Source organism: Mesoplodon mirus (genome assembly GCF_964341445.2).
Source record: "Mesoplodon mirus genome assembly, chromosome: 18".
Lineage (NCBI taxonomy): Eukaryota > Metazoa > Chordata > Mammalia > Artiodactyla > Ziphiidae > Mesoplodon > Mesoplodon mirus.
This window is the reverse complement of record NC_138994.1, coordinates 54476223-54500039: the sequence shown is the minus strand read 5'-3', so window position 1 is coordinate 54500039 and position 23817 is coordinate 54476223. Positions and strand designations below refer to the sequence as shown.

Here is a 23817-nt window from a genome sequence, read left to right as displayed (position 1 = left end):
CTCAGTTTCTCTGTCTGGAAAATGGGTATAACCAGGCTTTCCCAGCTCCGCCACCAACCCGTGCGCAGGCAGCGCCGTTGTCGTCTGGACACCCATGACACAGCCGCACGCTCAAGGGCAGTGTCATCTAGCTCGCTGCAGTGTGAATGTGGTCAGGATCTCTGAGCCTACGTGAACCTCTGTGAACTATTCGGTCACGGGTGGAGCGCAGGAGGAGAGTGGAGGGAAAGGGCACCGGCTGAGGATCACCCACTTCCCTCTCCCAAGTATCATCCTCCATCCTCCTGCCTCGGCAACCTCCCTTTCTCCCTTTCTCTAAACCCACTTCCTCTTGCTCCTGGCTCCTCCCCATTGAATAACTGCCAGATTGCTTTGGTTTCTGTTTCTTTGTTAAGTCCTCCCCAGTGCAGAGGACTGCCCTGTCAGTGTGCAAAGTAGCAGCGACCACAGAGGTGGTGGAGAGATGGCCTTCGGCGGCGCCCAGCCTCCCTATCTGAGCCCAGTGAGTTCCGGGGCTGTGGGTAGCCTCAGCCAGGGGGAAACAGCTGTGGGGTTCTGAGGAAGCTGCTCTTGCAGGCGGAAGGGGGTGGCATCCCAAAGAGAACACCACAAGGGCAGAAATGCCAGCTGGGGCAACCCTGACACAACTTCTGCTCTGCATCCGTCTCCCTGGTGCCGTTCAGGGCTGGAGGGGGTGAGCATCATCGAGATTTGTGTGTCTGACAAACGCTTACTGAGCTCTCTCCAGGTGCCTCTCCTGTTCTAGGTGCTCAGTGGGGGAAAGAAGGGCCTAAGTAACAACTAGAAAAGTGATGGCTTTTTTTGCATGAAGGGAGAAGTAAACAGGGCTTCCGGGGAGATTAACAACCCAGCACGGCAGTGAAGGGCATTACTTTGAAGAGGGCCTCTCTGGGGTCAGCCATTTACTAGCTGGGTGACCTCAAGCAAGTTACTTTACCTCTCTGAGCCTCCGTTTCTCCATCTGTATAATGGGGATAATCCTTAAGTCACTGCCCAGGGCTGGGGTAAGGATTAAGGGAGGCAGCACTTCGAGAGAGCTTGAATGGTGTCTGGCCCACTGTGGGCGCTCTGGAAGTGTGTAGAATTATTACGAGTCTGGGGGCAGCAGGGAAGGCCTCCCAAGGAGGTGTCTGCTCCCTGAGGGGTGAGTGAACAAGGCAGGGCAGGGCAAGGGTGTCTGAGAGGGACCATCTCTGGAGTTGGGGGGGGGAGCGGGGCTGCCCCTGCACTGTGGGGCGCAAAGGGCTGCCTTCTGTGCCTTTTTGCCTTCTCTGGGGAGCCCCTGTGGCAGGCGGCCTTTTTAAACCTTCATCACCCCCATGTCATACATGGAAAACTGAGGCTCAGAGAGGTGGAGGCCATTTGTCAAATGTCCCCAGATGGTAAGTGGCTGAGGAAGGAGGTGTCTTTTTTTTTTTTTTCGGTACGCGGGCCTCTCGCTGTTGTGGCCTCTCCCGTTGCGGAGCACAGGCTCCGGACGCGCAGGCTCAGCGGCCATGGCTCACGGGCCCAGCCGCTCCGCGGCATGTGGGATCTTCCCGGACCAGGGCACAAACCCGTGTCCCCTGCATCGGCAGGCGGACTCTCAAGCACTGCGCCACCAGGGAAGCCCGGAAGGAGGTGTCTTGAGTTCCCCCCCGCCCCAGAGGAAGGAGGTGCCCCAGAGAGAGCACTGGGGAGGACGTGGGCCCGCAGGCGGCAGCCCAGGCCCAGGAGGATTCTGTGGTCACTGTGTCCTGGGCCGGGCCCTGCAGTAGGAGCCTCTCTCGGCCTCTGCTTCCCAAGAGGTCGGCAGGTGGGCTGACGGAGCCCTTCGTGGGGAGCGGGGGTGGGCGGAAATAGGTGCTGGGGAGCTGTTGGGGGGCAAACAGGCCAAACCCACCTCTGCAGGGGCCCCAGCATGGCCTGTTTGCTCTGGGCAGTGTCCAGTGCCCCTCCGTCCATCTCGTGAGGGCTCCAAGGGTGGGGCTGGAGGAAGCTGGGCCGCCCGGTGGGTGCCTCCACCGTGGCCTCGGGGTCAGAACGTGTCACCTGGTCTCTTGCTCCATCAGATGGACGACCCGCAGTCCCTTCCAGGCCCTGACGTTTTATTATTCTGGTGACGTGTTTTTACTTTTTAACCCTTGGATTCAAAAGCCAAAGATTTCAAATCAGAAGGAAACTCCTTCTACGGCAGCAGAGAGTCAAAACAGGGCCTTGGAAGTCCAGACCAGAAAGAGGCTGGGTGCAGGCCTCACAGGCACCCGGAGTACCGTCCAGCCCACATAGCCACCCTCTCCCAGGCCAGCCATTGACCTGAGTATCTGGGACCTCACTTCCTCCAAAATGCAGTGGGAAGGTCCTCTGCCCGGCCTGTCTGCTGAGGAGGCCAAGCCTCCAGGACCTGCCTCTGGAGCCCCACCCATTCCTCGACCACGCCCCGCCGGCCTCATCTGGCCCAGCCCCCAGAGGGCCAGGAGGGCAGCTGGTGTCACAGTCAGGACAGGACTCGCTGTTTGGTCCAGGGGAGCACTCGGTGAGCCAGGAGCGAGGATGTTCTGGGCTTCATCGTGAGAAGCAGACCGTGTGGTGGTTAAAAGCATGGGTGCTGGGGTTCAACCCCAGCTCTATCTCTGCCCGGCTGCGTGGCTCTGGGCAAGTTAGGCAAACGTCCTGTACCTGTTTCCTCATCTGTAAACGTGGCACTAGTAATGACCAGGGTCACAGATGGGGAAGGTTGGCCACCAGCAGGGCAGCAGTGCCCTTTGGCTCAAAGCTGCCCCCGCTGGGTGAGCCCCCTGTGCCAGCTGTGGTTGGGTGGCCTCTGTGACACTGGGCCTCCAGTAGGGGGCTGCCCACCCTCTGGCCTGTAGGGCCTGACTCTGCTTTCCGGACTGGATAGGAAGAGGAGGAAAAAATCCTCAGCCTCCAGGCACAGCCGAGAGCTGAGAGCAAGTTCTGACCCAGCAGAAAGATTAAGTCATCCTTATGCAGACAGCTGCTATTGTCAAGGCCTTCCAGCCACGGGCTTTCTACTTAGCCTTTCACCTAATCCTGTTAAGCACACTGCCTGGCTGGCAATGCTATTGTACCACTGTTCCGAGGAGGACATTGGGGTGCAGGCAGGTCAAGTGACGTGTTCAACATCAGAGCTGCCAGCCCAGGGAGCTGGAAGGCGAGCCCAAGCGGTGGGACCATAAATCCAGCATAAAAATCCATCCTCCTAAGTCATACAAAGCAAAAGCGGGTGCTGCTGTTTCCTGCTAAGGTCACACACACACACGCGCACACACACACACAGGCACACACATACACGCATGGAGGGGTCCTTGGCCAGCCAGGCTTAAAACAATACAAATTTATTCTCTTACAGTTCTGGAGGTCAGAACTCTAAAATCCAAGTGTCAGCAAGGCTATTTCCTTCTGGAGGCTTCAGGGGAGAATGTTTCCTTTTTTTTTTCTGCAACTGTTGAATCTCAAATGTTCTCATCATCTTTTTTTTGTGTGTGTGGTTGTTCCATTTTATTTTTGATTTATTTTTAATTTTTTATTTTTTTGGCTGCGTTGGGTCTTTGTTGCTGCACGTGGGCTTTCTCTAGTTGCCGCGAGCCGGGGGCTACTCTTCGTTGCGGTGCATAGGCTTCTCGGTGCACGGGCTTCTCACTGCGGTGGCTTCTCTTGCTGTGGAACACGGGCCCTAGAGCACGCAGGCTTTAGTAGTTGTGGCATGTGGGCTCAGTCGTTGCGGTGCACAGGCTTAGTTGCTCCCCAGCATGTGGGATCTTCCCAGACCAGGGATGGAACCCGTGTCCCCTGCATTGGCAGGCAGATTCTTAACCACTGCGCCACCAGGGAAGCCCGAGAATGTTTCCTTGCCTTTTCCTGCTTCAAGAGGCTGCCTGCTTGCGTTGGCTTGTGGCCCCTTCCTCCGCCTTTAAAGCCAGAGCTTCTTGCTTCTGTTGTCACATCTCCTACCAATTCTCCTCTTCTGCTTCCCTCTTTGAGGACCCTGTGACTACACTGGGCCCACCTGAATAATCCAGGATAACCTCTACATCTCAAGATCCTCAACCTAATCACATATGCAAAAGCCCTTTTGCCGTGTAAAGCAACGTATTCGCAACTTCCAGGGATTAGAATGTAGACATTTGTGGTGGGACAGAGGGGAGGGTGGTAGTCGTTCAGTCTACCATACCCTCCTTGGAGTCAACCAATGTTAGCAGTTTCTTTGAATCCTTCCAGAAATGTTTTATTCATGGTAAGTAAATATATGTATATAGCCTCCCCAACCCATTTTTTAAATAATACGTGAGGCATCATTCCGTATCAGTCCTCAAAGAGTCCCCTGCTTCCTCTCCTCTTCGTGTTAAGCCTCCAGAGAATCCATTCTATGGAAATACCATAATTAATTTCACCATTTTCTTCTTGGTGGACTTTTGGACTCTTTACAATTTTTTTGCAATTATAACGTGGCAGTGCATAATCTTGCCTTTAGGATTATACTCAATTTGAAGTAATCTTGTGTTTCAGAATTTGAGGGCACCATTTAAGGCAACAAAATCTCACAAAGCTTTTTTTGGGGGAAATCCTTTCTTAAAATTAACCTGTACTGCCCGCCCCCATTATCCACACATGGCTTCCTCCATTCTGCCTTCCTTCTGTGCCCTGATGACCTCAGCCCAACACACTCTGCTTTCAGTTCTCTATACCTTAGTGTGAATGCTTAAGGGAAGGGCCCATACTTGCCAGGAGTATGCATTTTAAGCCCTGTCATGATGGTGTGAAAGGCTCTTAAGAGAATTTCAGACTTCAACAAACAAATGAGGGGATTCTTTTTCCAGGAAGTACGGCATGCTGGTCTATAAATGTGTCAGGCTGATTCTACTTCTTCAAAATCACTGGCGTGGACAGAGACAACAGAAAGAACTCAGAGGTGTAGAGAAGCCATGATTTGCTTAAGGTCACCAAAGTATTTAATGGCAGAGTTCAGACCTAACCTGAGGTGCCACAAAAGACACCTTTCCCAAAGGTCCATGGGGAGAAGAGTCTGTCTGAATGGGATCCTGGTGTTACAGGTTATCTCCCAGGGCGAGCTGTGCACATGAGTTAGGAGGGGTTTCTCTGGATTCTGAGTGGTTGGACAACTCAAGGGCATAGGCTAGGACTGAATTGGGCTGGTGGGTGTTTTTCGTTTGCCTGCAGAGTGTTTATTTTAACTCGTTGCTAAAGAAAACTTTAAAATTTAGAGAGAATAGTATCATAAACAACACATACCCATCATTCAGTTTCAACTCATGACCTATCTTGCTTCATCTCTACCCAACCCTACTTCCCTTTCCACTCCTGGATTATTTTGAAGCAAATCTAGATATATCATTTCATTGCAAATATTTCATTATATGTCTCTATAACAAAGGAACTCTTCTACAATCCTTTTTAAAGGATTTCCCCCCCAGAAATTAGAAAGCTTTACAGAAAAAAAGTTCCAGATTTTGGTCTTCTCCTAAAGACGTGGAAGCTCTGCCAACACTGGACCTGGATGGTAATCACTGGTTACAGCTGAGTGGACACTGCCTCTTTAGATAAGGAAGATGATGTCTCCTTTGCCTCAGTCCCTACCACTCCCTACCACTCCCTATTGTACCCTACCTGGCCAGCTCACCTATACACATCACCTGCCTGGCTCCTGTACACATTTAATTTTTTTTAACATGTTTATTGGAGTATAATTACCTTACAATGGTGTGTTAGTTTCTGCTTTATAACAAAGGGAATCAGTTATACATATGTCCCCATATCTCTTCCCACACATTTAATTTTTGTAAGGAATTGACTTAAAGGAGGAGGTAGAAAAGACTTGAACAACTTGAAAAATGTGAAAATTGACTCGGAGATAGAACTGTGTTTAAGGCAGTTTGTAGAACCACATTAGATAAAAGGCATTCAGGAAGGAAGCTTTGAAAGTTGAGACATAAGCAATTTAGGAATTTTGATTAGAGACCAAGGTGGACGGAAGCAGAGGGACAGTAGAGAGATAACCTACTATGTACGAGCCTCTTCCACAGACTCTTTGTCACTCAAGCATCAATCTCACTCAGAAGGTGGGATTTATCTCTATTTCACAGATGAGGAAATTGAGGCACAGAGAAGTTAAATAAACTTCCCAAGGCCGCTAAGGTACCAAGGAGCTAAATTAGGATTTAAATCTGGAGTATGCCTGGCTCTAAAATGAGGCATCCCTCACCATAACCATGGATCCTTTAAAGAGGCTCAGGAAAGAGAATGTGACAAAGTGGTGGGGCCCAGGAGGGGTGGAGATGTCACATTAGGGCTTTGGAGGATGCCAAGGGCCTGGGGGAAGGAATGGGGGCCCAGGAGCAGGAATAGAAGAGGGGACTGCCCCGTGGTTGCAGAGAGCACCCGGGAAGAGGCACTTTCTGAGGAGGTGGAGGGCAAAGGTCATGGTCACCACTGTTCTCGGGGTGGGATGGGCAGGAGAGGGGAGGATGCCTTCTCCTTGGCCTGCTCAGGTGAGCAGAAGGTTTATCCTCGAGAACAGGTTGGTGGGTCTCTTTGGTCCCTTGGGCCCCCTGAGTCCCCAGCCAGGGGACTTTGCTAGGAACCTGGCCTGGGGGTCCAGCAGCCCCCTCCTCACTCCCCTGGTTCCTTCCCATCTCAGGGCTGTGTACATGCCACGTCTTCCTCTTAGCAGCTGTCACACTGTCCCTGTCACATCCTCTCAGAGCCAGAGGGCTCTCCTTCTCACAACCTCAGAACGTCTGGGTAACTTCCTCGCTGCAGGCCTGGAGGGTCCGTGGGGCAGAGCCTCAACATGTCCTGTTCACAGCCGCACCTGGCCCCTAGCCCAGGGCCTGACACCCAGGCCAGCCCCCAGCAAGTGCTGAAGAGAAGCAGGCCGGCCCGCTGACCACTGTCTCCTCCCGCAGGCCATCCCCTTCACTGGGATAATCCAAGGGGGTCTCCAGGACGGACTTCAGATCACCATCAATGGGACCGTTATATATTCCAACGGAAACAGGTACCTGGAAATGTTGTTTCTCTCAGCCTCGCCCCTGTGCGAACCAGGGCGCTCTCAGCTCAGGTTGGTCCACTCAGCATCCTCCGAGCTGCCCGCACCTGGCTCAGGGGATGAGAAGGGCCCGGCCCCTGCCAACAATGCACAGCACTCCTGCCATCTGCCAGTAGCACCCAGGGCACCATTAACCAGACTCCCCAGAGACGAGGGAGGGACAATGAGAGCTCCCAGTCTAAGGAGGGAAGCAGGCCAGCCCAGAGGCAGAAGCTGTAGGACTGAACATTGTATGCTATGACCCAGAGTTGCAAAAACATCACCTTCCTTCATTTCCTATAGCTGCCCTCATCTACTTCGGAACCCTCACTCGGTCTGACGTGGAAATAGTTAAACTCGCCATCAAAGTTGTAATTTGGTCTCTTTCAGTTTCAAGCTCTTTTCTGGAAAATGCTAAGTCAATTCAAAAAATAAATCTTAGCGCTGTTTCCAGCCCTCCTCCTAGCTCCCAAGGGGGCTTCCCAAGAGAAGAGCTTGCATATATTCTCAGAGGCAGGAGGGTCCTCGGATGTTCATGCAGCCCTGGCTGATCTCTGCTGAGGTCCGGGTGGCTCGGAGGCCTGGGACCTGTGCCCAGTTTCGGTGGGGTCCACGTGGGCTGCACCCTGAGGTCCACAGTGCTCACAGAGGCCCCTCTGGACACGTGGCCCTCTCTCAGAAGCCTCTGTGTCCCAATCCCAGCTGGCTTCTGCTCCTACTTTTCCTCTCATCACTTTGCATGGGGCCTGGGGCCCTTCTGGATCCCTTCAGGCCCCTCCCAGGCCCAGCCCTACACCTGCATCTAGATTCTAGATGACTTCCTCTGCCATTGCTTCCCCTCCAGGTGGACACGGCCACACTGACCATGGGACTTTGAGAGCCCTGAGTGCCCCCAGGGGACTCGGAGGGAAGTGAGGCACCCAGATCCCCCAAAACTCTGCCAGCATGGGAGTCCCAGACCTCGACTCTGAACTTCCATTGCTTTCTCTCTCCCCCGTCCTCTGCCTACCCTTTCTCCCAGCGCAGGAGGGCTTTCTACTCCCACCCTGTCTAATAGAATCTCTCCCTACCTCCGAGGGTCCCCCTTCCGATGGGAGCTTAGGCTCTCTCCCTTCCCTGGGGCAGGAATTTTCGAAGGAACACAGGAATGAAGCTGGAGGACCGCAAAGAGAAAACTACACCCAGAGATATTTCAGAAACACTATTCTCCACTTTAAGAGGAATAGGGACTTAGAAGTTCTCATGCCAGAGTCATTTGGAGCTTCCTTTCCCTTTGGTATTCCCAGAGGGAGGGCGGCTGGGCTTAGGGCCAGGCCAGTTTCCCGCAGGCCCTGCTGGCTGAGGGTTCACAGAGTGCTCCGGTGTTGAGGACGGCATCCAGAACACATCCCCCTTAACCGAGAAAGAGAATGGGCTCTGGGGACTTCCCTGGTGGTCCAGTGGTCAGAACTCCACACTTCCACTGCAGGGGGTACAGGCTTGATCCCTGGTTGGGGAACTAAGATCCTGCAAGCTGTGCGGCCAAAAAAAAGTGGAGGGGCTCTGCAGGTAGGGACTCTGTCCATCGAGGGCCACCCTTGGGTGCAGGGCAGTGCCTGGCTCTGTGGGGCATGACACGGGAGCGAGGCATGCTCTCTGACTGCTGTGTGTTTGTTGGGGAGACCAAAGTGACCCCGAGAGGCAGGCTGTAAACCACACTGGTGCTGAGTTCAGGGAACGCTGGAGACCCTCAGAACCTGAGACTGGAACTTGGTTTGGGGACACGAGCGAGCTCCGTCTGGAAAGAGGCAGAACAAACATTTATTGCGCCCACTTTGTGAGCCAGGTCCCTCGGAAGATTCTTTTGTTTCAGTCCTCACCTTAGAGTCAAGGCTGTACCCAAAGGAAGTTGGGATGGTGAGGGGCTTCCTCCGAGGAGAGATGGGAACAAAGAGTTGCTTGCTTGGGGGCTTCCCCTGGCCGCCTTGTTAATCATCCTCGAAGGAAGGTAGTCACCCCCTTTCCCGGGTGTGGCAGCTTGAGGGTAGCGAGGTGCGGGGTCATTGCAGATGACAAACAGTGCAGAGCTGGGGTCTGGGTCCAGGCCTGCTGACCTCACTCAGGTCAGGTGGACACACGCCAACCTCTACAGAGGGACAGACGCGCACACTGAGGTCCCCACGCCTGGAGAGCTAGTGTTTATTCTATGCCTCCCCTTTAGACACCATCTCTGTAGGCGTCCCAGCAATGTCACATATTCTTTCCATTTGTCCTCTTCTCTCTCTGAGCAGACGTGGGCTGGCCTCCAATGAGCGACCACTGGGTGCAAAAGGTTCTCACTCCTAGGCACACTTCTCGACTTCCATCTTGGATACAAATTTCTTTACCCATTTTCTACTTATTTTTAGAAAATCACACTGTAAGGGCAAAATGTGGTAACTGCACGAAAACATACTAAGTGCAAATTAGGTGAGCAAAAAAGATGGCAACAACTAAGGATGGGTACAAACCAGCCACGCAGGTTGTAGGCAGGATCCCAGATGGATGTCAGTCAAAGGCGTGAGACCCTCCTGTTCCCACCCTTGGCAGTAAACCAGGATACCGAGAGCACTGTCTGATTTCCCTTGGCCTAGGTTTTCTGTGAACCTTCAGACCGGCTGCAAAGACAGTGACATTGCTTTCCACTTCAACCCTCGGTTTGAAGAAGGCGGGTACGTGGTCTGCAACACGAAGCAGAAAGGATGCTGGGGGCCTGAGGAAAGGAAGATGCAAATGCCTTTCCAGAGGGGGTGTCCGTTTGACCTCTCCTTCCTGGTACAGAGCTCGGGGTTCAAGGTGAGCAGGAACCCTTCTCCCTTCCCTTCCGCTGCCTGTCCCCCAGCCTGATCAGGCGTGGTGAATAGCATTTAAATAGTCACGTGAGCAGCACCTTTGTACAGAGAAGAGGACCATTTCCTTGTAAGGATGCAGTCTCCTTACACACCTTCACCTGCATCTGCATGTGCACCTGTTGTTCTTTTACTACGGAAATAAGCACTAGATAAGTCACCATGGTGCTTTTCAGCCTCCTGGGTCTTTAAAGTCCAAATTATTTCCCTTCCTCTGCCCTTCGTCCACTCTAGGTCTCTGGTAACATTTGTTTTTGTTACGTTGCTGCAGCCTTTATCCAGGTGTTATTAATGGCTTAGCTTTGCAGGGCATTGCAAACTGCTTTTGCAAGCAGAGCAGTGTCCCTGGGCTTGGGGAGACAGGAGGGCGGGTGAGTACATCTGTGTCTGTGCCTCTCTGTGTGAACATGGATGTTCCCAACCCCTCGACACGCAACCTGACGTCACCTCTCCGAGAACATTTGTATGCATATTTCAGTAACACCTCAGGTGACCTAAGATTAGAAAGACAAACCTACTGCAATAAACAAACAACCATAAGAACTAAAAAGCCAACCACCAGAGCCACGTAGGGATTGTGTTCGGATGCACTTTGGATCACAAGCATGTTCGTGTAACTGGCACAGCTCTGAAGGCTGATGCCCCTGACCTACAGGGGATGGATGTGAAAACTAGACACAGCTCTGAACTTCTAGAAGCAGGGGCCCCAGGAGCTTGGGTGAGTTCCCACCTGGCCAGGGACCCCCTCCTGAAACATGCACTCATCTCGGCAGGTGATGGTGAACAGCAACCTCTTCATGCAGTACGCACACCGCGTGCCCTTCCATCGCGTCGACACCATCTGCGTCACGGGCGCCGTGCAGCTGTCCTACATCAGCTTTCAGGTCAGACTGTCCACCCGGCACCCGCCCCCAGGGGCTGGGTGCAGGGCCCGGTCCATTGTGCCCAGGCCCTGCTGCGTGGGCCCAAAAGTGCCAGCCAGTCTCCTTTCCAGGTGGCTCTGGGGACACACCTCTGGCTCCCCCGTCCTGTCCTTCTTGTGTCGCTATCTCTGTCTGGGACACCTGCTTCAGTCTCCCGGGCTCCTAGGCCACTCACCTCTGTCATTCCCACCCTGGTTAGGAGGCCGTGTGGTTCTAGAAAGACCCGAGGCTTGGGAATCAAACTGAATCCAGCTCAAATCTCCAGCTCAGCCATTCTCATCGGCTGGGGGATCTTAGACAAGTGACTTCGCCTCTCCCAGCCTCAGTTTCCTCACCTGTGGAAGGAGCAGGGTCTCTGCCACCCCATAGGTCCTTGTGTGAGTTCAATGAGGCGATACACGTCAGAGGTCACAGAATAGCCTTCATGGGCCACATTTGGGTCTATTTGACCCTCTCTGTGCTTTAAAATTTTTGAACGTGTTACCAGCATCTAAAAGGTCAGCAGAAGTTTTTTGTTTTGTTTTGTTTGTTTTATTTAATTAATTAATTTATTTATTTATTTATTTTTGGCTGCATTGGGTCTTTGTTGCTGCCCGTGGGCCTTCTCTAATTGCATTGAGCGGGGCTCTAGAGCACGGGCTCTAGGTGCGCGGGCTTCAGTAGTTGTGGAATGTGGGCTTCGGTAGTTGTGGCTTGCAGGCTCTAGAGCACAGGCTCAGTAGTTGTGGCGCATGGGCTTGGTTGCTCCATGGCATGTGGGATCTTCCTGGACCAGGGCTCGAACCCCTGTCCCCTGCACGGCAGGCAGATTCTCAACCACTGCACCACCAGGGAAGTCCCTCAGCAGAAGTTTTGCAAGGTGAAAAAGTTCTGGGGCTGGATGGTGGTGATGGTTGCCCAGCTATGGGAGTCCACTTAATGCCACTGAACAGTACATTTAAAAATAGTTAAGCTGGTCAATTTTATGTGCATTTCACCACAGTTGAGGAAAAAAAAAAAAGTCAGGCGATAGCACATGGTAATCTGGATTTCTGGCTTTTTGTGAAAACTGGAAAGATTGGGGTATGCTGGTCCCACATTCTGCAGGGCCCCAGGCCGCTGGTTGGGAGCTGTCGGCACCACTTTGGTATTTGAGTGTGTACCCTGAGATGGGAAGGCACACAGCAGGCCCTTGACAAATATGAGGCCCTTTCTCTTTGGTCCTCATCTGTCATATTGCTTCCCTCCCTAACTCCCCCTGTGGGGTTGGGGAGAGAAGAGAGAGAGACGGAGGGGGAGAGAGAGACAGCCAGCCTGCTGTCCCTCCCTGGAGCCTAACCTTCCCTCTGCCCGTCCTGGACACCCCTGCTCCCCCTGCTTGCCTGTCTGTCTCCCTCTTGCACGGCCCCTGCTTTCCCCCTCTTCCTTGGCTCCGTTAATGCTTCTCTTCAGCCCATGGCACCTTTTGTTTTAACAGAACACCGGCGCAGCTCTCATCCAGCCCACCTTCTCCACGGTGCAGTTCTCCCAGGCTGCCTGTTTCCCACCCAAGCCCAAGGGGCGCAAACCGAAAGTGAGTTCAGTGGAGGCCTGGGGAGGCTGAGCTGTCAGCAGGAAGGACAGAGCATGCGAGACGCTGGTCCAGCCAGCAGGCCAGCCAGGGTCTCCAGGCCCTGTCGTGCCCAAAGGTTCCCTGCCTCCATCCACAGCCCCGTGCCCAGAGCTGGGGACCTGGGAGTTGTCCTTGGCTCTTCCCTCCTCTCCTTATCTCTCCAGGGCACCAGTACCTCTCTTCCCAAAGCCACTGCCTTGGGCAGGCCATGTGCCCCCTCAACACCCCGACCACGGCCTGGTTCCCCACGCCCCACTCACCCACCACAGTGACCTTCCTATGTACAAATCTGATCACGTCCTCCCCCTGCTTTAAAGTCCTAAAGGCCCCAAGTCCCTCTAGATGAAGTCCAGATAGCAGGACCTGCAGAATCCTCCCCAGTCTTGCCCCAGCCTCCCTCCCGGCCTCATCCCTCACCCAGGAAGCTCATGCAGCCTCCACTGCTCACTTGGGGCTCTCTCAGGCCACCGTGCTTTCTGCACATGCTGCCCCAGTGCTGAAAGCACCCTTTGCCACCCACCCCTAGCCAATCCCGAATGGCCCTTCACAGGTCTGCTCAAGTGGCACTCCTCTGGAGCATCGTCCCTGGAGCAGACCACTGGATGCCCTCCTGAGTCACCACAGACTTTGGACATCTCTGTACTACGCCAGTCGCCACGTCCTGCTCTAACTGTGTTTGTGTGTCTCCTCATCACTCTCCTCCCTCCTTCCCTACACCCACCAGGCCCTTTGTGGGCTGGGATTGTAGGTGGTTCATTTGTGTATCCCTAGCCTTTTGCACAGTGCCTGGCATGCAGTAGGGACTCAGTTAGTGAATGTGGAATAGGTTTGCAAGAGGAACAGTCTGCCGGGTGAAGGCAGGGTCCCGGACAGGACGGGGAGCAGGGCCTGGCCCTTTCTTTGGCCACTTGAGCCGTGGGGACTGGGAGGAAGGCTGTCTCTCTACCCAGCCTCCCCGGGCCCAGCACGGCGCAGCTGGGGCACCTGCCTTCTGCCATGCGGACGCGGGACTGGTGGAGCCGCAGGCAGCCTTGGCAGGGCAGCCCGACTTTGGCCCTGGCCTGGGGAGGACAGGGTGTGGTGGATACAATCAGCAGAACTGGGTACCATCTGGATTTTATCTCTTGTTACCTGGGTGAGCTCGGGCAAGTTGCCTAATCTTTCTGAGACTAGTTGCCTCACCGGCGAAATAGGAGGCAAGGATGTCTCCCTCATTGTAAAGTCTTGAAGCCAGAGTCTGGCACACAGCAGGCCTTCAGCCAGTGTAAGTTTTCACCTTATGGGTGAAATGTGGCACCAGGCGTAATGGCTTTGCCTGCGGGAGCAAAGGGAAGCTAAATGGTCTGCATCAGACACACCCTCCTCTCCTTCTGAAGGAGCCAATGGGAATGTTCCCCCTCCCCAACCCCACTGCATAACCACAGTGTACCCGGGATGCTGGGTGAGAATCTGGGCGCCCAGAAGGCTCAGGAGGGAGGCCGTGTGTGGGGAGGCATTTCTTACCACAGCTTCTGCCGCCATGTTCCTCTCGTGTGGCGCCCGTGTTAACCACCATTTTGGCTTCTCTTCCCCTTCAGCCTCCAAGGATCAGGCCGGCCAGCTCGGCTCCCATTGTAAGTGTCTTGCTCTCTCCTCGGAATCTCTTCACTTCCGCTTTTCCTGTGGGTTAAAAGGAGGAGGCGGAGTCAAGCATGGAGCCTCTCCCATTGGAGGGAAGGGCCGCCAAGGCCAGACCCTTTGGCCATCTGCCCAGATGGGGTGACGGTGGGAGGGAGTTCGGGGTGCGGGGAGGGGTGGCTGGCCCTGATGAATCGGGAAGGAGCCCCAGTGGCCGCTGGTTTGCTCAGGGCCCTGCCACTCCGTGGGCAGCCACAGGACACCAAGGCCCCACGTTCACTTCTTCCTTCTGCAAAGCGAGGCTGTCCTAGAGAGATTCCCCTGAGAAGAAAGACGCAGGCCACAAATGCAGCCATGTTTCTTCTCCAGAGAAGAAACACCTCTACCTGCCAATTTTGGGGCCTCTGGTCAGGATGATGGGGCTGGTTACAAGCTCAAGATGACCTCACCTAAGAGGAGTGTGTTAAGTGGTGCCCTCTGGTGGCAGGTGGCAGTCTTCACACCGGTGAGAGCCGGTTATAATGGGGCTTCTTTCTTCCAGACTCAGACCATCATCCACACCGTGCAGAGCGCCCCTGGACAGATGTTCCCTGTAAGTCTGAACGCTCTGGTCAGCTCACAGCCCCACCACGTGCCCTTTTCCCAGGGAGTGAATTCTCTAGGCCCAGAGTCAGGAAGAAAGCAGTTTAGCAAGGAAGATGAGGACATTTGGGGCTGGGCCCTCTGCTTAGGAGAAACGCACGTAAAACTCTCCTTGGGACAGTAGAGATTCTGGATCAGGCTGGATTTACCCAACGACCCAAGAAATAGGTCCCCTAGGGACCAACAGGAAAACTGGTCCTTCTGTCCCTGAGAGGAGGTGCAGTGGTCCCAGTATCTGGATATGAGACCCTCCATCCTGAGGACAAGCCCCCAGGATGTCACTGCTGATCACAGGCTTAGGCTGCTTCTCCTCCTCCTGTGCCAGTGCAATGCACACGGGGGGCCTGGAGTCAGTGGGGCTGCCCTTGGAGGGGTTGAGGGGCAGGTGACCATGATGGGATCCAGGAACACGGCAGGAGTCCTGCCAAGGCTGACATGGGAAGGAAGGCGACTGGGAGAATCCAAGGCCTGAAGCCTCACAACCTCAGTCTCCCATTGGAGCATCCCCTCTAGAACGTGCGAGGGCGTGTGTGCGTGCGTGCGCGTGTGCGTGTGTGCATGCGCGCACTCCCGTACTGAATTTCCCGATCTCTTTTCAACAGAATCCCATGATCCCACCCATGGCGTATCCCAGCCCAACCTATGTAAGTGGTTTCTCTGGGAGGGGTGGAGGTCTGGTTTGTGTTGTGCAGGGTTGGGGTATGGGGAGAGGGGAGGGCAGCTTACAAAATGAAAAGCAGTCCCTTAGTAAGCTGAAGTTCTGGAAACTTCCGGGTAACTCAGAAGACTTAGGAACGGGGCTTTCACCTTGAAAATCGTCCCTTCACCATGAGCATATTACACGGTCTTCCCTTCTCAGCCCAAGCATCCTTTGCATCCAACCAAAGCTCTCTTCCTGATAGTAAATGCCCACTAATTTGAGGAATGCTGGAAAGTTTTCCTTTGCCATTTACTGAGCCAAGTAAAGATACCATGGAGTTCTTTCTTGAAGATTCAGGCACAGTTACATTGTCGACTGACAGTCCAAATGCACAGAAGTTGACATGAAGTTTCTCCTGCAGCGGCGGCTGCTCTGGCTGCTGCTGTCTGACCTGTCTCCTCCTCCCCACAGCCGATACCTTTCTTCACCTCTATCCCCGGTGGGCTGTACCCCTCCAAGAGCATCATGGTGTCGGGTACCATCCTGCCCAGTGCTCAGAGGTAAGCCAGGGTTCCTGGGGAGAAGAGACACCCCAAGGTCATTCTGGCCATTCCCCCGGCTCGGGGCAGAGAGTCCATGGGAGCGGCCCATTCCCAGGTTCTACATCAACCTGTGCTCCGGGAGAGACATCGCCTTCCACCTGAACCCCCGCTTCGACGAGAATGCCGTGGTCCGCAACACGCAGATCAACAGCTGCTGGGGGTCCGAGGAGCGAAGCCTGCCCCGACAGATGCCTTTCTTCCGAGGCCAGAGCTTCTCGGTGAGATGCTGCAGCCCCGAGCTGGGAGGGGCTCTCGAGGGGCAGGTGGGGCAGCGGGTGGAGGTCATCTGGGGGCACCTTGATCGAGACAGGCGCTGATGCCTCTGGGGTGAGGACTGGGCCCAGAAGAAGCGAAAGTGTTCTCCAGATTACTGCCACGGTCATTTGACTGTCACTGTCCCACATAAGGCAGGTGGCAGGTACTACCTGCTGTTACAGATGAGGAGACTAACTCACACGTGCAGGTTACTTGCTAAGGTCACACAGCCCATCAGTGCCACATGGAACTCAAGAATGAGGTGTCATTCATTCACTCACTCACTCATTCATTCATTCAACAGTCATTTATCAGCTATTTCATCCAGGCCCACTTTGAGCAGCAAGTACCCCAGGTACTGGGGGGACAATGAGGAAACAGTCCAGGTCCTGCCCCCCATGGAGTTTACAGTCAAGGTCGGGGAGGAACAAGGAGACAAATGTATGGACATATCGCTGCAGAACAGCAATGCGTACTATGCGGGGGGCAAAGCAGAATAAGAAATAAGTGAGCCCTGGGCAGGGGCCATGCTTCCTCAGGTGGGGTCAGACCTTGGAGGAGGCCCCAGCGCAGGCGGGACCTCAGTGGTAGGAGGAGCCCACCTTGCAAAACATCTACGGGGCAGCAGAGGGAGCTGATATTATCGCCGAGGAAGAGGGTCATGGTCGTGGCCTGTCTAGGAAGCAGGAGGCCCGGGGCTTCTGGGAGAGCGAGGATGGGGAGGTGGCGGGTGGCACTGCTGGAGGCCCGGGCGACACAGAGCTGGGTTCTCGACCCTGACTACGTACTCAAATCACCTGAGAGCTTGAAAAAGAAAAAGCAGTGCCTGGTCCCACCCCAGGCCCACGAGAGGGTGAGCCTGGACCCCCGTATTTTTAAATATGCCCTCATACTCCTCACCCAGGGTTGAAAATGACCGAGGTAGGGCCTTGTGGGTCATGGATTGTGGATTTTAGCCCAGGGTGCTGGTGTGTTTCAAGCCAGAGAGCAATATACTTTGATAGCTGTGTGACCTTGAGCAAGTGATTAACAGCTCTGTGCCTCGGTTCCCTTATCTAAACTATGGGACCGCTAGTAACATTGATCTCACAGAGGTGGAAGAAGGAAATGAAATCGAGTTTGTGACACGCTTAGGACAGTGCCCGGTGCGCAGTGACTCTGATGCTGGTGTTAACAGCTATGTGATGGGGACGCTGGTATTTTAACAGCTGTGCTGCCACGGCCTCTGGGAGAATGTCGGGGCGGAAGAGACAAGTTAGGAGGCTGCCGCAGCAGGAGTGCAGGCGCCGAGCGCTCCTGTGTGCCGGGTCCTAGGGGCATGGATGACACAGGCACTTGTGTTCCTAGAGGCTCAGGGTCCAGCTAGAGGGTGAGGATAGGGGTCGGGGACACAGCCTGAGGGGGGCGCTGACTCGGCTAGGAGGGGCTCAGGAGGTGGGGAAAGGCCGGGAAGGCTGGCTGCAGGAGGGTGAGTCCTGAAGGGGGAGTAGCAGTGATCCACGCGGACAAGGCGTGCAGAGCGGGGAGCCCAGGGGGACGGGCGTTCTGGGGGGAGGAACAGGATACGTAAAAGCACAGGGAAGGGGAGCATGAGGCGCGTTCGGGGAAGAGTGAATCCTTCGGTGTGGCTCGAGTGCAGGTGTGGGTCTTGCTTAACTAACGTTTGGGGAAGGTGGGAAGGAGCCGGGGAGACGTGAGGCTGCCTTCGGCTTTGAGGACAGTCCAGGCGGGGTGCAGATGCCGGGGCCTCTCGTCCAGGTGTGGATCAGGTGTGACGGCTCCTGCCTCAAGTTGGCTGTGGACGGCCAGCACCTGTGTGATTACTACCACCGCCTGAAGAACCTGCCCGCCATCAACAGCCTGGAGGTGGGGGGCGACATCCAGCTGACCCACGTGCAGACATAGGCCAGCCCTGCCCTGGGCTGCCGTCTGCCTCTGCTCATCACCCCCACCTGCCCCGGATCTGGGCCTTTGCTGGAGAGACCACGTCCTTGGCTGGCTCTGCTTCTGGCCAAGTCCACCTCGTCCCACGCCGCCAGCTGTCACTCCACGCAGGAGGCGGTATCCTCGGCCCCTCCCCTTCCTCCAATCTTTAGCCTCTCCTCCTCCCGGAAAGCTACCCTGATGACACCCCACTGGTCCCCACCAACGGACAGGAGCCTTCTCAGCAGGGGGCTCTCCCCTTTCCCACTGTCCTTCGAATAAAGAAAGAAAGAACGATGCTTGTCGGCACGTGTGCCTGGGACGGTCGTGGTTTGTTAACTGAGTTTGGAGACCTTCTGGAGTCTCTGGAATCGGGGAGGTCCAGGCTGAGGGAGGAGGGAGGAGAGAGCACGGGCTCACTTTGATCAGCGGGTGGCTCCTGACCTCCGGGCCTGCTCCCAGCGGGTCCTCCACAAACCCCACAAGGGTGTGGGAGAAAGCTCAGGCCTCTTGGACAGGCATCGCTGACGCAGGAAGCTTGGTGACGGAGGTGAACCCAGGAAATGGCCCCATGCTTCTGAGATGGGCCAAGGGCTGGGCTGGGCTCCCGAGAAGCCGACTCGGAAGAGAGGCCTGTTTGTGTGCTTCTGCTGTGGGTCCCCTGGTGTCGGGGGTCAGGGTGTGCGTGGGAGAAAGAGATTCAGCGTGCGGGGTTCTGCCAGCCACCGAGCCAGGGCACGGGGACCGGCTCTGTGTCCCCGTGATGCCAACGCACCCTGCTAGCGCCAAGCATCCTGTCCTCGGGAACCAGGGTGGGGTTCAGAGCATCCTGAGGCCAGCGATACCAGCAGCACCTGGGAGCGCGCATCCCGGGCCCTGACTCAGACCTCCTCAGTGCCTGCGACGTGACAAGATCCCAGGCGGTCTGCTGCACGCTGGCGTGGGGGACGCGCTGGTCTAGGGGACTGTCGTGCAGATGCGTCGCTGGGACGCTGAGGTTGCACGCCCCTTTCTCCCCCACTATCCAATCCGAGGAGGAGTGGTGCAGGGGCGAAGTGGGCCGGGGAGCCAGTGAAACAGAGGCCCAACCCAAGCCGGGAGCCAGATTTTGCCAGACCCTCACTTAGCCCCTGGCTGAGTTCCTTCCTTGCTCTCACCGGGCTCGGTCCCTTGAGCAGCCTTCCCCGTGGAAGATGTGTGTCCTTCCCTCACTGCCAAGTCCTTGACACGCAGCCCAGCCTCACCTGTGCTGTCACCCAGGGCCCAAATCATTACTGGCCAAACTTTCACGCAACAGGCAGCCCCAGAGCAAAAGGCGGTGGTCTAGGCCTTCGCTAAAGACCTGGCAGCCTCGCACCCGTGCCACACCCCCTGTGAGACGCCTCCTGAGATGCGGCTCATGCCCGCAGGCCGGCCTGTGCTTCCTCACCCCCATCACGGGTCTTCAGATGTGCACAGAACTCCGTGTGCTGTCCCCATACCCGGTGGGCATTTCAGAGGAGCAATGGGGCCACGCTGATATGTCCCTTTGTGGGGGATTTTTGTCCAGGCTGTGGCACCCCTCAGTCCCCAACTCTATACAGCTTAAGGCTGCTTTCCCTACGAAACACCCACACGCACATACAATGTGGTTAAAATAAAATGCTTTTCGTATAAATATCTCCATCAAGGAGTCATACAAGGAAGGCTCAAGAGGCAGACTGGGGTTTGTTTTTTTTACATACAGAGGCATAAATAACTGTACACGGGCCGCTAAATACAGAGTGACGTGACAGCGCCTCCTGGTGGTCACCCAAGTGGTGCAATCAAGGAAGTTCCGTCCTTCTCGCCCACGGGCCAGGCCTGGCACTGCAGATTTAGTCTCCAAGGGACCGGGGAGGCCCATCTCTCCATCACCCCGGGAAGGGGCTCACTCAGTCCAGGCTGCTACTGGGTAGCAGGTCAAGTAAAGGGTTTGAGAGGGAAGGATATGGGGAAATAAGTTGTGAGGCTTGGGGCTATCATCTCCCTCCAATGTCCCCAGTCCTGTGACCTCAGAACATCGAGAGTTGTCTACGGTGGCAGCTTTAACTTCTCCTGTGGGTGCTTGGAGCTCGGGTATTGCTGGGCAGCCCCGCTGCCCCATCCTTTTCCACCTCATAGGGAAATACAGCACCAAAGATATCTTCATGATAGCGCTTCTGGCTCTTTAAGGGAAAACAGAGACCAAGGTGTCAGCTCCATTGGTGCAGCCACCTCTCACTCATCAGGTCCAAGCTGGGACAAGCCCCGGGGGTCCCCCTGCTTCCCCATCACACCTACACTCATGAGCCATTTGCCTTCCCAACTGTCATGCTTAGATTATACTTGAATCTCAGACTATGTAACTCTCATGAACACCTGCTCTGGTGTGGACCACCAAAGCATCTCCCCAAGCTTTATGATGGACGCTAAAGCCTGTCCAGTGCTTGTCCCACAAGGTGCTCCAGGAAATCTGGGCTCTGAGATAAATATGGTCGGGAAATGCCGTGTACTTTCTACCAGTCTTGAAATGCCACGATGCACAGCAGCCTGTCAGGGGCTCTGAGAGTCTTGTAGAAAAATCAACATGCTTGCCTTTGTTTAACCGAGCAACCAGACCAGGATGTACAGTTAGGCCTTCTAACAGCCCGACCAGCTCTGACGTCCCGCCACCTCTAGGATTCCTTTGAGCCCAGACTGTTCTGAGCCTGACCCCTCTGGCCCTGGCTCCCTGGCCCATGTCCTTGACCTGCATCCCGAGCCCACACACCAGCGGCCCTACCTTAAGCTGGAAGAAATAGTCCTCCACCTGCTCTTCAGTTAGGCTCAGCGCGGTGGCCACCAGCTGCTTCAGGGTGCAGGCCACATCCCGGGCCATGCGCACGTCCCCGCAGACGTAGAGGTGGCCCTGATCCTCGTGGAGCACGTGGAGCACCTTGTCCGCCAGCTGTTGCCGTAGGATGTCTTGAACGTAGACCTGAAACCAGAGGAGACGGTGGGTCCAGGTCCCCAGTGCTGGGGGCAAAGGCTGCGGTCAGGCCTGCCGGCCATGGGGGGATGAGCAGGAGGTGGGAGGGGCGGCAGGGTGAGCACCCTCCTGGCCAGGGCCTTGCACGGGGACCAGGCTCGGCATGAGGAGGTGCACGGGTGCCCTGCCTGGCCCAGGCCTGGGCTGGGGCTGGAGAGGTGAACACTGGCCACCGCCATGCCCTTGAGGAGCTGACTCTCTAGTGGGGCTCCCTGATCTGCTCTGAATTCACCGTGCTTCAAAGAGGCATCCATCAAGCCACTTACCCTGCCCAGAGCTCTGAGGCCCACCTGCCTACACCCCACAAAAGGGAATCTCTGTCCTTGAGATCCCCCCTGTAATTCAGAGCAGGGCTCCCCAGTTACACAGAAGTCCTGGAGTCAACTGGGGGCTCTCTCCTCTTGCTCTACACAAGATGCCCAGTGACCCTGGCACTGGGCACAGAGTGCCAGGTCTAGGAGGAGCCCAATGGGCTCAGTTCACAAAGGCTGGGCCAACAGTCTTTTCCGACTCCCCAGGCTCATGGGGCAAAGTACTCCCCGCCACAGCAGAGCCGGTCCGCGGGCCATGCTGGGAGCAGCGGCTGCCCCCAGCCGTGCTGTGCGGGAGCTTGAAGTCGACCTGGACCACCTCTCCCCACCACAGCTGTACATGCTGGGCGAGGACCTTCAGCAGGCTGGGCACTGGGGATTGGCCCACATGTGACTCTGACTTAGCCCTGAACGTCTCAGGGCCCGTCTCTTCTCCTGGAAGAGTGAGCATAATCCCTTCACAGCGCCACTCTGGTGACTGTATAATCGCCTCCGTTTTAGAGCTGAGGAGGTGAAGGCTCAGAGAAGTGAGGGGCTTGTGGGGAGCCAGGCACCCAACACAGTCTGTGTTTTTAATGCTCCACCCACTGCGCGGGCAGCTGCAGCATTTACCTTGGGCTGGTCAGGCAGGCGAGAATAGGCTGTGTGCACCTCATGCAGCACCCCCTTCCGGGTCATCTCCAACATCTCTTCCCGGTAGAGGTGGTCCTCATCTGGGCGGCGGCACCCAAACACCAGGGTCATGTGGCCACTCTGGAGACCTGCAAGACCCAGCAGGCTGCAGTTACCAGGGTGGCCACCAGAGGGCGGGCGGGCCATGCTTCAAGGCCTGCGGAGCTGCGCACCCAACTAGAATCCCATTTCATCCCCACGTTCTATCTAGTACTGTCCCCATTTTACAGATGAGGAAACGGAGGCCCAGGGCATTCACATCCTTTGTCCGTACAGGCTGAGGCAAACTTGGGAGAGGGGCCAGGAAACATCTGCGGGGCGGCTACAGCTTCAGTTCTACTCCCTGGCAGGTGCTGGGCACCACCTGGTACCCCCTCCGCACCCCCAAAAACCCTCCAGCTGTACCTTTGTGCTCGGCATCATGGAGCCGCTGCTGCCAGAAACTGCGGAAGGGGGCGATGCCCGTGCCAGGCCCGATGAGGATGCAAGGGTGGGAGGGGTCCTCGGGGAGGTGAAAGCCGCTGGCACTGAAGGGGACAGAAGGGAAGGGGCCCCGTCCTCAGACACCCTGGGTCGATGCACACGCAGGACAGGGGCTGGGGAGCTGGGGGTGTGGCCGGGGGTGGTAGTGTTGCGGGGTGGAGAAGACAACGAGCTAAAAGTTGATTTCCCAAGTCCTGCAGGCTGTTTCATGTCCCCTGTCCAGGCGCACCATCACCTTGCCCTGGGGTCCCTCTGAGAAAGGCTGAGCCTCATTGTACTCTGGGCCCCAACATCGCTGCCACCTCTGTCCCTGCTAGAGACTTGGCCATGCTCTACCACTGGGGGTTAGAATGGAGAGGCCCAGTGTGACCCTAGTGCCTTCTTTACGGGCCAAGGGGCCCAGAGTGGCATCTAAACCCCAGATTCCTCCCTTTCAACCCAGTACTCCCCGGGGCCAGTGGTCCCATGATGGACACAGTGGAGGGGGTGCTTACCTTCGCACAAAGCAGGGCACCCGGTCTTGGGGCTTCAGGTTGTTGAGCCATGTGCTGCAGACGCCGTGGTGCAGGGGGCCCTGGCCGTCTGCAAGGACAGCACACACCTGATCAGCATCGTCCCTCCCACCCCTGCATGAACCTTCTCAGTGGCTCCTCCCACAATGACGCACCTCCCTGAACTGCCCGCTCAGGCACTCTGCAGGCTTTAATCAAAGGAATGTTTTTCTCCTGGTTCTGAGTTCCACCCTCTATTCGCCCAGAGCTGGCAAAAGCTGAAAGGGACTCAGAGAGTGTGCGAGGCTCTCCTTGTGCCACTGCAGAAACTGAGTCTCAGAGAGGGAAGGTGACTTGTACAAGGTCACTCGGGTAGCAGTAGGATCCGGTCACAGCTCAGCTTCCCTAACTCCTACTCCGATGCTCCTCCCAGGAGTTTCCCCAGGGACCCTGCCGGCCCGTCACCCAGCTCCAATGACAGTAGCACAGGGTGGCCCCCCAGGGTGGCCACAGCCGCTCCCTCGCAGTGGCTTCAGGAGTACAGCCCTTGCTGGTAGGAACCCTGGGTGATGGGCAAGCCGCTGAGCCTTCCGCTCTGCTCTTCCATCTCTGTCTCCCCCAGCGGCCCCTCCTGGGCTTGTGGGAACCCCAGGTTCCCTTCCCAGTGGCCCAGCATTTAAGGGGACCTTCAACCAACTCGAGA

The 23817-nt window shown here is 55.8% G+C and overlaps 2 protein-coding genes across 3 annotated transcripts in view; one reads left to right on the top strand and one right to left on the bottom strand.

Annotated features, from left to right (window-relative positions):
• Nucleotides 1-413: 413 nt before the first annotated feature.
• On the top strand, nucleotides 414-18428 carry LGALS9 (galectin 9). 2 transcript variants are annotated; one of them, XM_082605028.1, is made up of 11 exons: nucleotides 414-502; nucleotides 6948-7039; nucleotides 9682-9883; nucleotides 10710-10820; nucleotides 12316-12411; nucleotides 14028-14063; nucleotides 14609-14659; nucleotides 15312-15353; nucleotides 15821-15909; nucleotides 16007-16169; nucleotides 17965-18428. In XM_082605028.1, the coding sequence occupies exons 1-11, from the start codon at nucleotides 464-466 to the stop codon at nucleotides 18109-18111; spliced, it is 1068 nt and encodes a 355-aa protein (XP_082461154.1). In that variant the 5' UTR covers nucleotides 414-463; the 3' UTR covers nucleotides 18112-18428. The 2 variants fall into 2 exon arrangements, with proteins under 2 accessions (XP_082461154.1, XP_082461155.1); XM_082605029.1 differs by lacking the exon at nucleotides 12316-12411.
• Nucleotides 18429-19755: 1327 nt separating this feature from the next.
• The window catches only part of NOS2 (nitric oxide synthase 2), a 32048-nt gene continuing 27986 nt past the window's right edge, over nucleotides 19756-23817 (bottom strand). Inside the window, exons 22-26 of the mRNA XM_082603711.1 lie at nucleotides 23118-23205; nucleotides 22546-22667; nucleotides 22081-22229; nucleotides 20912-21106; nucleotides 19756-20315 (exon numbers count right to left, since the gene is read on the bottom strand). Of these exons, the coding sequence (XP_082459837.1) occupies nucleotides 20196-20315; nucleotides 20912-21106; nucleotides 22081-22229; nucleotides 22546-22667; nucleotides 23118-23205 (674 nt within the window). The 3' untranslated portion in view covers nucleotides 19756-20195. The remainder of the gene's footprint in view (nucleotides 20316-20911; nucleotides 21107-22080; nucleotides 22230-22545; nucleotides 22668-23117; nucleotides 23206-23817) is intronic.

Bases quoted from the DNA above. Each gene is read 5' to 3' on its own strand.
- LGALS9 (XM_082605028.1), top strand. From the start codon at position 464: ATGGCCTTCGGCGGCGCCCAGCCTCCCTATCTGAGCCCA. The intron at 7,040-9,681 runs GTACCTGGAAAT...CCCTTGGCCTAG, and splicing joins ATATATTCCAACGGAAACAG to GTTTTCTGTGAACCTTCAGA. The intron at 15,354-15,820 runs GTAAGTGGTTTC...TCCTCCCCACAG, and splicing joins CGTATCCCAGCCCAACCTAT to CCGATACCTTTCTTCACCTC.